The 17,307-nt window shown below is 38.8% G+C and overlaps 1 protein-coding gene across 3 annotated transcripts in view; it reads right to left on the bottom strand.

The window, feature by feature from the left end:
- Positions 1 to 16,282, bottom strand: part of PDE5A (phosphodiesterase 5A) — a 128,489-nt gene extending 112,207 nt beyond the window's left edge. The window contains exon 1 of one of the 3 annotated variants that reach the window (XM_003899129.5): positions 15,740 to 16,282. In XM_003899129.5, the coding sequence (XP_003899178.1) occupies positions 15,740 to 15,891 (152 nt within the window). In that variant the 5' untranslated portion in view covers positions 15,892 to 16,282. Of the gene's footprint in view, positions 1 to 14,346; positions 14,935 to 15,191; positions 15,462 to 15,739 lie in introns of those variants that run through there. The other 2 variants (XM_003899130.5, XM_003899131.5) reach the window with 2 other exon arrangements.
- Between the last annotated feature and the right edge of the window lie 1,025 nt (positions 16,283 to 17,307).

Here is a 17,307-nt window from a genome sequence, read left to right as displayed (position 1 = left end):
CAATTAAACCTCTTTTCTTTATAAACTACCCAGCCTTGGGTATTTCTTTAAATCAATGGAAAAACAACCTAATTGAGGGCCCTTATAAAGGGCCTATGGGAGCTTGTTTACTCCTTTTGCCCTTCTGTGAGGACACATCAAAGTTGACATCTGTGAGGAAGAAGCCTCCACCAGAATCTGCCAGTGCCTTGATCTTGGACTTCCCAGCATCTGAAACTGTGAGCAAAAAATTTCTGTTTATAAATTATCCAGTCTAAGCTATTTGTTATAGCAGCCAGCATGGACTAAGACAATATAGATTTTCTAGATATAGATAAAAATGATGTTGGAGAATCCTTCTAATGTTACACAAAGCCATGACAATTAAGAGTTATGCCCAATTAAAGACCAGCTAACAACTGAAGAAACAATCAATAAGGATAATGACATAGCAGATACTCACAAAGAGAATATTAGTCAAATAATTATATTCTGAATTAAGAAAGCCCCTTGGGCAAAACTGATGAAGCCTTCGAATATTAATTCAAAAAACTATTTTAGGGAAAAAAATTCTCTTTATGATCCTGCTGCAAAAGCCAAACATAAACTGAAGATAATTGTTTATGGCTACACTCTGTTATAATTAATTGTAACAGAATTAGCAGAGTTTCATCCTAAGAATTAGCAGAGTGTCATTACAATCTCAATTTTATTATTAATAGCTCAAATATAAACTTATTTTCATAATCTGTGGTTCTATTTTTCAAGATAAAGCTCTAATCAAAACCTTCCCATGAACTTTTTTTCTATTTTGAAAGAATTAACTTTAATTGTTTTTTTCTTCTGGAATGAATTATTCTCATAAGACAGAGATTTCCACAAGGTACTATGTTGGGTGCCAGGGACGGAATAATGAGTAACTCCAGAAAAATCATCATGATCTTTCCTTTCAAACTTAAAAGTTTATATTGTATTCAGAAGTGATATACATATTGGATGTTCCTGGCATATGAAGTTAGGTAAATGTACACAAATAAGTAATGGAAAAGATGACTGTGAACATGTCCAATATAAAAGCAGAAAGCAACAGATGGAAATCCAGAAACCTCAGTGGTAGTTCTGACTGGGTAATCGCTTTGATGGTCTAAGATAGGATCTCTATTTTCCCTTACCTTTATTAATTCTAGGGGGTTTTGAAAAATACTCACATTAGTGCTACTGAAAAAAAAACAAACCATAATTTTATTTAAACCTGGTGAGGCAGGTATTAATGAACCTACTTTCTAAAATATGAAGCTAATTAAATGTCTGAACCACACCCATTCTACTATTTGGTGGCAACACTAGGAATCAAATCCAGGTTTCCTATTCCAGGTACTATACCCTATTAAGAATATAAAAGTTCCCAGAGTATCAGTGCTTGCCATGAAGAAGGCACTCCATAACATCCAGCTGAATCTGGAAATAAAAGTCAAATTCAAGCAGAGAAGGCATAGAGAAAGATGACTTATGACACATGTTCACATGAAATATTTTACCTCTAGGTCATAAAAGGACCACACACTGTTCTCTTAAGGTGAAAACACTATTTCTAAGGACTATTTCTTAAGGGTAGTGTCCATAAAAAAAAAAAAAAAATAACTAACTAAATTCCAACATGTCTATGTTTCTCTGAAAACAGGTCATATTTTATAAGTCTAAAGCAATGTACTGAAAAGAAGTATAATAAATGTGTTCGAGAAAAAGTCATCCCCAGAGTTGCTACATTTAGCAAATAAAAAAGACAGCCTGCTAAAAATGAGTTTCAGATAAATAATGAATAAATTTTCAGTATACGTAGTATCTAAAATTCAAGATGAACTGGGTGTCCTGTATTTGATCTGGCCTCTCCAGTCATTCTATATAGCTTTTCCTAACTGAAATTGTTGGTGGATAGGCAACAAAGAGAAGGCAAGTTCTACGCATCATACTAATAAGTTCCAGGCTATCAAATCACTCATTTTATCATTGAGAGAGCACAAAGGACTACCACACTGTAATCCTGTGTATGATAATTTAACCTTTTGGAAGCACTTGGATTCATAATTTGCAGTAAAACTAGAGCATAAAATATCTCCTTAAATCAAATTCATTCATTTTGCTCTAAAAACCATCCCATATAATGTATTGCATAGCAACAAAACAAACTGCAATCTACTTACAAAAGGGAGATTTACTAATTGATAAAAATTATCGGGATTACAAAGCATCGAGAGGTTGCATTTTCAACCATGAGTCCTGGGTTCTAATCTTAGCATTTGTTACTAATAGGATGTGTGACTAGCACCAAGCAATTTTCTTCCCCTGAGTTTCCATTTTATCCCTGATAAAACAAGAAAAATAGCACCCGTTCTGGCGTTTTATGAAGTGTAAGGTGCTGACTGCCTTCAGCAGAGTATAAAGTCAGGAGTATCAGACTAACAATCAGGCGATAATTCTAGTTCCAGCTACAGCACTACACGGATCTGATGCTAAAACAATTACAACTTCTCTGGAGTTCATTTTCACTGGAGTTTGAGATCTTCAGTGGTAAAAATGGGCTGCTGTATTAACAGGTTATTAAGACTCCCCACCTCAGCTTGCAGTATGAATAGGACAAGAAGTGGTCCTTGGGTCCGTCAACTTAACTTCTTTTTGCCCCTCAACTTCCTCATTTTTAAATAGGGGAAAAGCCTTCTGGCTCCTTTACTCACTGCACAGGGTTGATGTGTGAGTCAAATTAGAAAATGCACATGGAAGCATTTCAAAATCTCTTCAACATATCTAAAAATTTGCTATCTACTACACTCTTAGTACTCATTCCAATGGAGTCAAAGGGCTGGGTTAAGGAGCAATGGCTGTTATTTCCTCACAAAGGTCAGCCAAGAGAATCAGAAAAAGGATAAGAGTAAAAAGGTTGTTTTTGGTGATACAAGCCCACAGGTTGAGGGGTCTTAACTGGGTTTGGATATAGGCCAGCAACATGCACCATGAACACTAAAAGTCCTTGGCCAAAACAAATACTTTAGAATGACATTCTTGACAGAATCCTACTAAATTTTCAAAAAAAAAAAAAAAAAAAAAAGAGAGAGAACAGTTTAAATTACATCATAGCCATCTGAGCAAAAACAACAAAACAGAAACAAATTCCATTGAAGTATCTGTAGCCTTGACCACAAGTACTAATAATCTGGACTCTCCACTTTGATGTACAAGTGTATCTTTGCTAACTGCCCTGCAAACCTGGAAGTGATCAGAAGAAAACCTGGCTGCCCTCTTGAAGTCTTTCAGTTGACTTAACTTTTACAAAGCTATTAATGAAAGACAACAGGCCCTCCACACTTCAAAGAAAGTCACAGCCAAGGAAAATGCAATGAACATTGGAACCAATAATTTATAGTCAATGATAAGAGCCTGAGTTTTACATTATATCCGTATCTTCCCCTCTTCTCACCAAAATCTTTTATTATCCTCCCATCACTTATTTCCTACACATTTTATTACACAAAAAATTATTACCTCATAAATGAGTTGTATTATATACCCTTTTAACAAGAGTGAATTTAGTTTTGCTTTTAAACTTATACAATGCATCCCGAGATATGAAGAAACCCTGGTGGACATCCCAAAATCACTGTTGGAAGTTATTCCTCTCAGATAACACTAATGTCAATACCACCTGTTGTTTCAAACTTACATATTCCACAGATGACACTTAAGGCTCACAAAGATATCCTTTTCCATACCAAGCAAGCAAAGAACCCCCAAATTCATATTAATTAGATGGTAGGAAATAAAACCAAATGGAAGTTGCCTAAAACCTTTTATGAGCTCTTGTCATAAATGTGACTCAAATCTTACTCTCGAAACTTTTTACACAATGAATCAAATCAGAAGTTTATTATCCAGATATTCTACTTTACAGAAGACTCTTGTAGCTCAAACTGCTTATAAAATAATGATTTAATATAAAAATCAGTGTCATTAAGCATAATGTTGAACACATTTTGATTTCATGAAGCTAACAGCACTGCACCCGTCAAGATGATGATGTTATCGTGTGAGTGGAACACCCAGCAAAACTAATGAGCATGTGCGCTACCCTGGTTCCAGCAGCTGCTGCAGGAAAATGCGAAAGTTGACAGACATTTTGTGTCTTTAGTAATACAAAGGGATGAACAAATTCATTTGTGGAAAAAAAAAAAAAAAAAAAAAAACAAGGAATTCTGGAGGCTAGGAAGCTTAGAAGGTGAATGGTTATCAACTTTTACAATAGTTTTAACAAAGAGTTTATTTCATCAAAATTACACACGGCAAAAATACAATGCTATTTCATTTTACACATACTATGTGCTCATATTTTGTAACTAGATGAGAAGTGTGGCACTCTTAAAATGATGGACTCAATTAAGTTAATGATTAAATTAAATAGTGCCAAGTTAGTATTGTAATACATTTTTATGGCTATTTAAATAGATTTGTATTGCATATTGGGTACACTTCATTTCATAGTCTCTAAAAAGTTTATAAACTGATTAATAATATTCACTGAAAAAAATGAAATGTAACTGTATGGAATATAATCTGGGAAGAATCAAAACCTTCCCCCCTTTCCAATTTACCTTTTCCACTCAAGATTATTATAAACCTATCACAAGATAGAAAACTACAACTTATGTTTTGGGTTTTTAGAAATTTTCCACTAATCTACACAAGTCACAGCTTCTTCCAAATGCCCTCTATCTAGAAGTATTAAATAGGATTATAAAACTTGTTGACAGGATGGAGGGATGCAAGCCCTGGAACTGCATTTCAAATATAATTAGCTAAAGGGACACACATACACACACACGTGTCTGTGTCCAAACGGTCTCCCTGTCACAATAACCTTACTTTCTACCAAAGTGGAACTGCTCACTCATGTTACAAAATGAATCTTGAAAAAGACAGAAAGGTCTTAAAATACATATTCAATATTCCAGATGTCTTGAAATGGAAAATTAATTAAAATATTTTATAGGGTTTATAGACTATTTCTTGGCTCCTAGAAAAGTAAGGAAAAGAGAAGAAAAATTGACAAGGCAAAGTAAACTTTTGATATAAACATAATAACCCTCACGAGTTAAAAATATAACTGGATGAAACCTACTCGTAGAGCAACTAGTTTAATACATTTTGCACTCTGGCCTAAAATAATGTATCAAAGGATAAAACTCCTTTGAAAATACACTGTACTAGGGTATTTGTGTTCTAATGCTAAAAAGATAATTATAATGGCCTAGTACCGAAATTTTCAACCACTCTATTTTAAAATGTCATTTGAGATTTCCCAATTTTTATACTCTGAAATTATATATGGAAACTAAACTCACTTGGGCAAAGTCTTTAGGCACATCATTAAGTAATGTGCTTGCACAGAAAGAGGCCATAGAAGAAAACGTTAACCTCTTCCTGAGATAGAATCTTCATGACATTAAATCTATGAGCCTTTGCTTTGCTTCCATTAATACTGACACTGACCTTCAGTATAGCACAGTGATTAACGGCCCTAGGTGAGACAGACTTAGACTTTAACCCAAGAATCACCTCTTTCTAAGAATATGACCTTAGGTACATTATTTACTCTCTTTGTAAAATGGAAATCATGATAAAAGTAAAGGAAATGATGCTGGAGTCAGATACACCGTGTTTCATTCACGATAGTTATTGTTTTTAAGTTAACTGAATATTAAGTGGAGTATATTTTTTAAACTGATTAAGGTTTTGGTTTTCTTAAATAAAGAAAATTTATTTAATGGATTTTTACAGCAGAATAAGTAGATGTTGGCTCTTGCTTCTTCCTAAGCCCCTAATTTAAAAGCAATAACTTCTCTACAGAGGTATTTTATATTAAAATAAAAAAGAGAGAGAGAGGGCTGTTGTAATGCATTTTTTCAAATTACAACTTAAAAAATGGACTCTTCAGACTAATATCTACACTTACATACGACAAAATTTTCTGAATTTTATATTAAGATTAGGTCATGAACATTTAACTGAGAAAAATAAATGCAAGAATATAATTTGTTTTTTTCATTACTACTTAGAGACTTTTTTTTTTTTTTTTGTCAAAAAATAAGTTATAGATTCGGTGACTTTTTTTTCCCCAAAATATAAAAGTTAAAACTGTTTGACAACAAATGTAAAAAAATACAATAATTAACTATGATGAACACCAGAGCAATATTTCATAATTAATTCTAAACTGGAGCACAGTTTTAATATCTGATAAAACAATGCTTTAACACTCTGCTATAGGTAATTTATGGATTAAATTGGCTGTTTTAGTTCTTATCCAAGGGTACTTACTTGGGTAAATTCTAAAAGTAGGGTGATACCAATCCTTGTGCCTCAAAAATGTCCATATAGCAAGTCCATTCAGCAGTAACTTCTGGAGGAGATTTGCAGGGTGTATTTTTGTGTTTGTAAGTCAGCTACTAAAATGCCATCCTCTTTTCTCTTTTCAATGTCTTTTTCATCAGTCATGTGAATTAATCACTAATACTGGCATTGCAAACAGTATACTAAATTTTCTCACTGGAAAGTATGATTGATAACTTATATGGAAATCTGCTAAAAATTATCTGTAGGGAAAACACAAAATAACTCACATAAAAAATCATGTTGGCTGCTTTTCCTGCTCTTGGATCCTTACTTTATACAGTTTTAGTTATGTTGTTTGCATAATTTGACCTGGATCCACTACTCAAATTTGGAAAAATACTTAAAAGAATGAAACTATTCAATCTGAGAAATCGATACTCGGCTCTCCTGGTGAGAATAAAGAACTCTTACAGCTGAAAGAGATTTCTAAGCTCATTTATGAATCTCTCTACCTTGAGTCTTCACCCTCTTTCACCTCCCCTCTTAAAGTTTGAGGTTCATTAACTTGAGCCAGTCACAAAGTTAGCTAATAGCAAAGCTGGAAACAAAATCTGGGGGTTTGGGCTCCCATTCCAGTTCCCTTTCCAGTACCTTACACAATCCCACAAAAGCTTCTGTTCAAACCATTAATGAAATTCATCTAAAAAATGAAAATGACATTTAAAGTCTATGAAATCACTATGCTGTCAGAACTTAATTCCCATCTACCAGGATAAGAAAATGCCTACCAAAGTTTGTGATTATATTTAAGGCACTGATGATGCTCAAGGTAAAATGGTAAACTACTAAAAATCAGCACTAAAAAGATAAGGAAACATGCATTATTTCCTTTAATTTTCTTAAGGACACTATGAGGTAAATGCCATCATCTCCATTTTACAGAGAGAGTAAATAATGCACCTAGTCTTCCTCTTAGAAAAGTAGGTCTGGGGTTGAAGCCTAAGGCTGTCCTATCTAGGGCCCTTAACCATAAACAGAAATCAATTTTAAAGGGTTCACAACAGTGGCTCATAATCAAGTAGTGGTGCCAACCCTTGAGGGGCATTTGGAAATGCGTGGGAACAGATTTTCCATCACACGGATGGGGCATTTAGTGTCTGGAATTCAGGGATGTTAAATGTCCTGCTATGCACTAGACAGCCTCTAACAACAAAAAAGTGTCACCACCAAATGCCAACATCTTCTTTTGAGAAGCAATGGTTTAGATGATTAAGAGATTAACAGACTATTATTAAACAAAATGGGAGATTTTGGACACCTCTAAGTAATATCCTCCAATAACCTCTACTCAGATGTTATAGTGAGTAGTTCGCTTGGGTCTGGCATGGTAAGGAAATGAAGACTCTGCCCAAAGTTATTTAGTATTTCTAAGTTTGCTCCAGCTAGGAAAACATCTGAGAAGCTTACTGGGACCAAATATAAATAAAATGCAGAATTGCTTCATATGGTTTTACATTCAAATTTGACTGAGAATTGGAAGGGACAAAATATTTTGTAATTTTCTGTGCATTCACAACATATGATATAAAAGAAGTTGCTTAAAGGAAAACCTACCACATCTGAAAGAAAACATAATAACTGAAATCTATGCACTAAACATGTAAATCAGTTGGCTTTGCAGTTTAGATATGGGAGAGATGGGACTACAATGGCATTTATCTGAGGTTTGAGAGCCTTCAGAATTCAAAACAAGTATGTTTGAAGATCTTTACTTTGTTCTATAAAATGTTCTAATTTTATATTTTCACAATAATCATAATCAAAACAAAAGAAAGTGAAATAAATTGCTTTCAATTACTGGGATGACCATCTTATTACCAACTACTGCCCTGCAATTTTAGCTCTAAGGTTTGTATTTGTGTTAATGAGAAAATAAAGAAGTAAATTTAATATGCATACATGCCTTCATAGCAAGTAAAAAATGAAAGCTGGTATGCTGTGCTAGAGGAATAAAAGTTTCATGATTGTTCAGAGAGACCCAGTGGGAGAAGTGAAATCATTATAGGCCACATTGTAGCAAAGGCCAGCTGACCTACCATACCGTTTTTCAGGTAGTTAGAACCATATTTACTTTGCAAGAATATTTTAATGAATGCTGTAAATCTGCATTTGGCTGTGGTTTTATCATTTTGTTTGTTTCATAATTAACTTAGAATGTATTTTGGCATTACAGTTGCATAAATGTTGTGACTATGATTAAATTATATCGCTTTTATGTATTCTGCTTTTAAGAATTTCACATTTCTCTAACATTAAAGTAAAAAGAAGTCAACACTAGGTATGGTAGATATCTAGAACTTCTGGGTCTGCCCACATCACTTTCTTTGGGAATGTACCTTCCCCAATGACGTATCACCTTATGGGCTACCTGCCCCAACAAAACAGTCAAACCACCCTACTCTCCTGAATATAATGATTGGTTCAGAGTTGGGATGTGACCCAAGTAAGACCAGGGTAATCTGGGGAGGACAGATATGGATAAGAAGGTACTTCTCTAATATCAGAAGTTTAAGACCCACATATAGTTAACAAGTAGAAACTCTCAGCACATGAAGAAAGCATGCAAGAAAATAAAGCCAACACAGCACAGGGCCAAAAGATACATGGATAGATGAATACATGAACAAATGGATACATGGATAGATAAATAGATGCAAGGAAGGACAGGTAAACAGAGTAGATAGATGAAAAGATAAATAGAAATAGGTAGATACATAGATAGACAGACAGATAGTTAGACAGACACAGAGACAGACAGAATTTTGGCAAGATTATTTGATTAGCTAAATTCACAGCCAACCCAATCCCACAAGCACTTAAAATTATGTGAGTCAATTCTTTCTGTGTTCAAGTTCAGTTTCTGTCACTTGCAACCAAAAGCCTTCTAATATATTGTAAATCAAAAAGAATGTCTTTCTTTAACAGGAGTACATTACTTAAGTTTGAAAAATGAGATTATATGATCCCTACTAACTCTAAATTTCAGTGATCCTGTGTGTGTGTTTTAATTATTTCATCAGAAGGTCAGGGTCTTTTCTCTTTGTATATTTTCAGTATAGATATTCAACTAAAAGTAGAGAAGAAAATTCTTATTTTTTATAATTATCACTATGAATATGATATCAAATGATGATCCTTTCCCGGTTTTAGGTAAAATACAATTATTCAGAGAAAATAAATTGCAAAAAGTTAATCTTACTTTATAATTCAGAATGAAGGGAAAAGTCTCCCCTCTCCTGAGAATTAAAAAAGCTAACAATGGCACATAAGACATTTAAAAGCATTTTCACTGCAAACTAAAAACCAGAGAAAATATATCTTTAAAAGCTTTAAAGGCCGGGCGCGGTGGCTCACGCTTGTAATCCCAGCACTTCGGGAGGCCGAGGCAGGTGGATCATGAGGTCAGGAGATCGAGACCATCCTGGCTAACACGGTGAAACCCCATCTCTACTAAAACTACAAAAAATTAGCCGGGCGTGGTGGCGGGCGCCTGTAGTCCCAGCAACTCGGGAGGCTGAGGCAGGAGAATGGCGTGAACCCGGGAGGCGGAGCTTGCAGTGAGCCGAGATTGCGCCACTGCACTCCAGCCTGGGCGACAGAGCAAGACTCCGTCTCACCAAAAAAAAAAAAAAAAAAAAAAAAAAAAAAGCTTTAAAACATTTTTAGAATATTTATCAAAATGATTCTTATAAACTTAATAGTTTGTTTTGCCTACCTTAAACATTTGGTCGGCAACGAATATAAATTCCTACCACTCAAGAGAAAATGAATTAAGCACTTACATTGTTAAAAAAAAAAAAAAAGTAATTTAAAATGAGAATACCAAATCAGTAAATAAGATTACAGAGCTAAATATCAAATGAATGACTCATACGGAAAGGCTTTCTTCAATTTTTATTCCTAGGTATGTGGCTCACAGGCACTTTTCCCTGAGAACCTGATATAACAGATATTTCCAAGCCACATTCACCAGCTATAATAGTGGCCAACTGAATCTACATCTATGCAGCTAAACTAATTTCATAGGAAGTCCTGCAAAGTCAGTAACTAGTCTGCATCCTAAATTCAGAAATTAATCATTTTTCAACCCTTCACTATCAATCAACTCATTGATTTATTTAATTGTCCTACAGTCCTTATTAAAGGTTTTTTTTTAATCCTAGGAAGAGGTTTTTATCCCACAATGGGCTGTGGGAACAAAGAACAAATATAGCTTGACACAGCAATTATAGGTTTAACTTCTAAGTTAATTTGTATTTTCAAATCTAGAGGAAGGGGTGCCTCAAAGTAGGACACATTCTCTGTAATCAGATAAGGGCGAAGGTACAACCTTTACCAATACAACCTGAACGGAATTCCAAATATTTCAAAAGAAATGATACTGGAGACCAGAGTCAAATCACTTATTTAAGCAGAATAATTTAAAAAGGAAATTTTGTTGCATAGCATAATCAAAACACTAAAAATTCCCTCATCTTGAGGTGCTGAGGACATAAACGTGTGAAAATATTGACAATTTCTACAGATCATCAGATGACAGACTGAAAAAAAGCTACTGAATGATACCACAAGCCTATTTAAGTTTGTGTTATACTAAGCAAATCGATTTATTTAAAGATATCCATCTATACTAACTGCCATTGCATTAATTCTACCACATTTTTAGGAATCATGTAGTGTAGGCTCTAACATGAGTCTGAATTTGAAACTTTGAAAACACTAGAGATAGAAGAGCAATGAAAAACATTATTTCAGGGGCTCCTATGGATTTCTCCAGGCAGGAAGAATGCAATCCAGAAGAGTGCTTCAAGTGCACTAAAAGGCAGCTTAGAGCTGGTTATATGGACCCTGGTTATGAATAACATAAGGAAAAAAAAGGCCATTATTGCACCAGAATTACCATTATAAAAATACTATAAACAATATCAAAGTTAGATTGGGTCAATGCCCAGAGGGTTTTATTATCATCAACACTAACAACTGCCTCACCAAATATGCTTAACAATTCATTTGTCTGAAAACTGTGAAAAGTTTATATTCCTGTATAATTTTAGAAACAATAATTTTTAAAAATGCATAGCAACATTTATATACATAATCTGATTGTATTGTAAATACCATGCAAATAAAAATGCTACAGCTTTTAGAAGTGAGAGAAGAATTACAAGGAAAAAAAATGAAAGACAGAATTCCAAACACAGGACCAGGAACCTCAATTAATTCAGCACAGCTTTGCAGTGTCAAATAAAGTCTATCATAGAAAGCTATATGGGAGTGTAAAACTTCTGTTTCTGGACTTTGATCCAAGCTGTCATAAAAACTTGCCCTCACTTAATATCTCTTATTTCCAGTATATGCCAGATATTCTCAAGCTTTTGCCTGGTACAAAACAAAGCAATAAAGTCAATCATGTCATCCTTACAATATTAAATGACCTAAAACATCACCCACAATCACAGAGCTGATTAGTAATTAATGAAAGGTAACTTTATTCTAATATGCTGTCAAGAATAACAACAGCTGTTAAGCCGCATTAGCACCAGGAAAGCTTCAGTTGTAAAGGCATAAGCATTAAAGCCCTCAATTAACACAGTAGCTGAGGCCTTTAGGACTGCAAATTGTCTAGAATAGTGACCTGGGAGTTTTCCAGATGTGATTTATTGGTCTCAAATTAATGTTTATGCCAACAGACTATGTTCTCAATCATTCAATTGACACCTTCAAATGGACACAAACAGGTTGTGATAACTAAAAAGCTCCAAGCTATAGCTTTTTTTTTTTTTTTGAGATGGAGTCTCACTCTGTTGCCCACGCTGGAGTGTAGTGGTGTGATCTCGGCTCACTGCAACCTCTGCCTCCCGGGTTCAAGCAATTCTCCTGAGTAACTGGGATTACAGGCACGCGCCATGCCTGGCTAATTTTTGTATTTTTAGTAGAGACGGGGTTTCACCATGTTGGTCAGTCAGGCTGGTCTCGAACTCCTGAGCTCGTTATCTGCCTGCCTCGGCCTCCCAAAGTGCTGGGATTACAGGCATGAGTCACCGTGCCAGGCCCTACCTATAGCTTTTAATGAGGTGCATAGCGCTCTACTTGAAGACAGTGTTAGTAAACAATGTAATATAATAGCATAAATGCTTTCAAGGTCGACCCAAATTCACAGGTGTTTGAGAATCTGGGAATGCCAGAACCTTGATGTTCAATAACTACCATTGAATGTAGATCATTTAGTCTGAGAAAAGGATGGAAAATCATGCATGAATGTCCAATGACAACAGTTAAATAATGCAGAAATTGTTTATGTCAGCAAGCCTGATTACTGGTGCAGATGGACAATCTGGGTAAATATAAATATATTTTAAAGTTTAAAACATGCCACATACATCTACAGAACGATTTTGTTTCATGGGTTTCTTGAATCACATACAATATTCATTTTACACTTACAAAGTGTAAAAAGAGGGGAAAAGCAAAGTAATGTAAGCTTCTACTTTAAAAAAAAAAAATCCTGAGCTATAAAGTTAAAACGTATGCAATAAGTTTTTACCACAATAATGTGAACCACACTGGGGTTAGTGGTTTGCATTTTCATAATCAACAAATGTCCATCCTCTTATTCACATTTTAAGTCTCCTGCTAATGCCACCAAATATAAAACCAAATTGGAATATTGTTTCATGAAAGACCTCCGGCTACACACAAATTCTTAGGTTATATTCTTTACTCTGATGACTCTCAGCACTTTATTATAACTCTTAAAATTGAGGACCTGCACTATTAAATATTTTACACTTTCATTTTCCAACTTACACTCGACATAAACTCTTAAGAATATGTATACACACACATACATATACCACAGAAAGTGTCCAGCCTACTGCCAACATCAACTGTAATTTAAAAACCCTAACCGAAATTTTTTAAAAAGTTTTTTTAGAGTCTCAGATGATCTAAATTTTACAGTGAGCATGGTAATTTTGAGAAATAGGATTTTGATCCTATGCTGCTTGGGAGAAAAAGTAATGGGAAAAGAAATGTAACTCAGCTCTTTCCATTTATTTTCCAATAAAATGTTGCTACACTTTCAAAGTGTTGGTAGGTTCTGAAAATGTAGTGTTCTTATCTATGACTAGTCAAAAACGACCAACAAGCCATCCCTAGTTTACATCTTTAAAAGAAAAATAGGGAACGAAGAAAGGACATTTATGCTGATTTATTACACAATAACTTTTTTTCTTTAAACTTTTTATAATCTGCCTAAAGAACAGGTCCAATACACACTTTTAAAAATCTGCCGGGTTCTCTGGCCCGCTGATCATTCTATGCGCTGTAATTTAAGGAGAGCAGAAGGCTGGGAATGCGCAGAGTGAAAGGAAAGTGGGTGCAGATGGCCTCAGAGGAGCAGATGACCCCTGAAAACTGTTGGTCCACAGTAACCGATCATTCTAGACCTCCATGGCCTTAGTGGCTCACCCTAAACTCGCAAACAAGTGCCCTTGAAAAAGAAACCACTTTCAGGGCTATACTCTGGGCGCTCAAGATTTAGGGTTTTGAAGGAAGAAGCTGAAAGCGGGGGAAGACGATTTTAAAAGAAGGGCTGGATTACTAAAGAGAAAAGATTAATCCCAGAGCCTTCCACTCTGTAAAAAAAAAAAAAAAAAAAAGCCCCTGAAAGTGATTAAATTGACACCAACTCTGGACGTTCCTTAGGAGAAAAAAAAAAAAAGATTTAAAAGGGCCCAATTTAAGACCCTCATTAATACATCTGCAAGAGAGCAAAGAATAACAACAACAACAAAAGTTATACAGTCCATTTTCAATGATACATCGTCCCACTGGTGCCACCGGGGCGCCACCACCCAGCACCCGAGACCCGCCGCGCCCCCGGAAAAAGTGGGAAGGGGGATAAGGGGATGCTGAAGGAAGTACCTCGTTTTGTCTCCAAAGGGCAACATAGCAAACGTGGTAAGTTCGTTTTCGAACTCCGCCGATCCTGGACTCCAGGAGGCTCCGTAGGGGCAACAGCGTGCCCAGGTGAGGTGAGGTGAGGTCGGCGACTCGGAGCCAGCTCCCTCACGGCCCCGGCCTCCGCGCCGCCGCCCGTCGCCTCCCGCTCGCCCCGCGCTGCGCCGCCCCCTGGCGGGGAGCGACCGGCAGAGCCGCGGCCGCGCGCCGGCGGGTGGGACCCGGGTGTCGAACCCGGGCGAGCTCCTCGAACATCACCGCCGGGCGTGTGTCACCCTCCCGGCCAAGGCGGCCAGCACCCGCTGCCCGACGGGCGCTGCCCAGAGCAGGCGGCAGCTGGGCACGGACTCCTTCTGCAAAGGCGCACGTCCTGGAGTCCGCGCACCCCGGCTATCCATCAACTCCTTAGACTTCGGGGAACCCGCCCGCCAAGCACTTTCTGCTCCATTCTTCTTCTCCCTCTACTCCCAGTCTCAATTCCTCCCCAATTCTCCCGCGAGCGTTTCCCACGAGCGCCCTGACTGCTCGCTGCGCAGCCGCCTCCAAAAGGACAGGCTCCCTCCTCCCCGCCCACCGCAAGGGCCGCCGCGGCGCTTGGCTCTGGACCAGAAAGAGCTGGCCTCTGGGGTCTCCGCTGCCCCTTGGGGTCCGCTCCGGGCGGCGCCTCCCCCTCGCCCTTTGTGTGCACGCAGCAAACTCCTCTGCAGATCTCTACTTTTGGCGGCGTAGCCATCGGCGGAAAAGCGAGTGAAAGGAGGTGCGCGGGAGAAGCAGGGGACTGGAAGGGGGGAACAGGCGACCGCACTCACTTTGGGAAGGTTCCGTCATGTTGCCTTTGGGCTTCCCCCTGGTCTCGTCCCTAACCCCAGCTTCCCCGCCCAGCCAGGGCCAGGGCAAGGGGGGACGTGGGAGGAGCGGAGCCACCAAGACTGACTTGGAAATGGTGCTTCCGGAGCTGCAGGGAAGGGGCTCAGAAACTGTTTGGGTTTTGCTGATTGGATTTAGGGGAACCAGGGAGCTAGAGAGGGGCTAGGGGAAGGCCCGTGAGCACGGATGTATGAAAATAATCATGTTCCCGTGGAATACCAAGAAGGGCGGGGGTGAGGGTGGGAGGTCGGCAAGTACATTTTTGTATTTGAACTTTGTGAGCAAGTTGTATCAAATTCGACGCTTGAGTTTTTCGACTCTGCTCGCTTAGAGTTGAGGTTTCTACCTCGTAACAGGACCGAGGACCTACTCCAAAAGCAAAGGGCCTGGGAACAGGGGTGAACGAAGGGCACAATTCAATAGGAGAGAGAAATCAGCCCCGGGTCACACTCCATGACCCGGCCGGGTCTTCCGTGGGTCCTCTTCTTACCTGGTGGCTTTTCTAACAAAGTAAGAGAAGGTAAAGTCCCAGTGATCGTCCAGCCATGCTTCGACCGAGTCCTGATCCCTCTGCTGCTGCTTCTGCTGCTGGGGCTGCTGCTGCTGTCGCTGCCGCCCGAAGCTGGGGCCGGCCCGCTCCATGGTTGGCACCGAGCGCCTCGGAGGCTCTCTGGTACTGCTTTTCCACCCCAGCTGGGGTCCCTCCCTAGGAAGAACAGGACTCGGCCTAGAGACCCTCCCCCTTCGTCCAGCTCCAGTCGGGCCGGCTTTTGGCAAAGCGGCAGGAGCGCCAGGCCAGCCTCTTGCCCCGCCCCGCCCCGCGCGGTCCTCCGGGCGCCCAGGTGTGGTGGGCGGGGCCAGGCGCAGCTGCCGCTCCCCTCCCTGGGGTCCGCGAGTGTTCGGCTCTCGCAGGCTCTTGAGTCCCCTGGTTCCAGGGAGGCGGCGGCTGCGCCCGGCGAGCTCTCCGGAAGCCAAGTGGCCGCGGCTGGAAGGAGGCCACGCGGCCGCTGGGGTGCGCTGTGTGCCGAGCCGGCTTCTGGGGAGCGCGCTAGGTGACTGGGTGTGTTCTCAGAGTGCTCCAGGGAGGGAAGGTCGCGATGTGAGAAGTTTTACCCGAAAGTAAGAGATGGTTAGACCCTGGGTCCTTTTCCTGGGGCCTGGGAGTACAATGACCTTCCCGCCTAGCTTTTTCCTAGCCCTACGCTTGGGTCTTCGAGGAGCGGGACCGACCTCCTTAGGAGCCCAGCCCGCACAGTGACTTAAAGCGCTCCAGCCACGGACCACCGGGTGGAGAGAGCTGGGGCGTGTGCTAGCAAGACAGATTTGCAGGTGTAGGTGGGTAACTTGCAACAAAGCCGTACCCGTGCTTAAAGTTAGTGATAACAGCAATAACTATAACTTAAGTGCCTTTAACCATTGCCTCAAATTTTCCTTTTGCATAACTGGAAAAAGATTTTCTTGGAAAAGAAAAAGCGAACAAATAATTTCCAGTGCTTTGTGCATGAAGTTAGAAAACAAGGGCACCTCTGTACAATTAGGTTAATCCGAGAGCACTGGCGCAATCCGAGAGCACCTGGGTGCTGTCGAGGGCAACCAGTTAGCCCAATTTTTAAATTAATGCGTCATTTTAATTAAATTGGAATTAACACTCCCTCAAAAGTATCCATTTAAAATGGCTCAGCTTTTTTGTCGAATCCCTAGCTTGCTTCTTTAAAAAAAGAGTTGGCGTCATCCTTTGCTTTGTCTACATCCTGGTCTTCCTGTCATGCATTTGCAGTTTTAATATGGCATTTTGCAATGACCTATATTTTTTGGTAGAATTAAATCTGGAATTATGGATTGCACAATGTGTGAATGACACATCATTAGCATTGATATACAAAAAAAATTAGCTGATATACTTTTAACAAACTCCCTTCAAAATACTCTTGGCAAGAATGTAAGGCATTATTCACTACATAGAAACACATCATTAAATTGATAATCTGAGAACTTTTAAAAGTATCTTCTAGTCCCCCAATGCAATGGTTTATCTTTCCTTCATTGAGTAATTGACCT

The sequence above is a fragment of the Papio anubis genome, chromosome 3 (genome assembly GCF_008728515.1).
Source record: "Papio anubis isolate 15944 chromosome 3, Panubis1.0, whole genome shotgun sequence".
NCBI lineage: Eukaryota > Metazoa > Chordata > Mammalia > Primates > Cercopithecidae > Papio > Papio anubis.
Note: the sequence above shows the minus strand (reverse complement) of the source record. Positions and strands in the feature narration are given on the sequence as shown.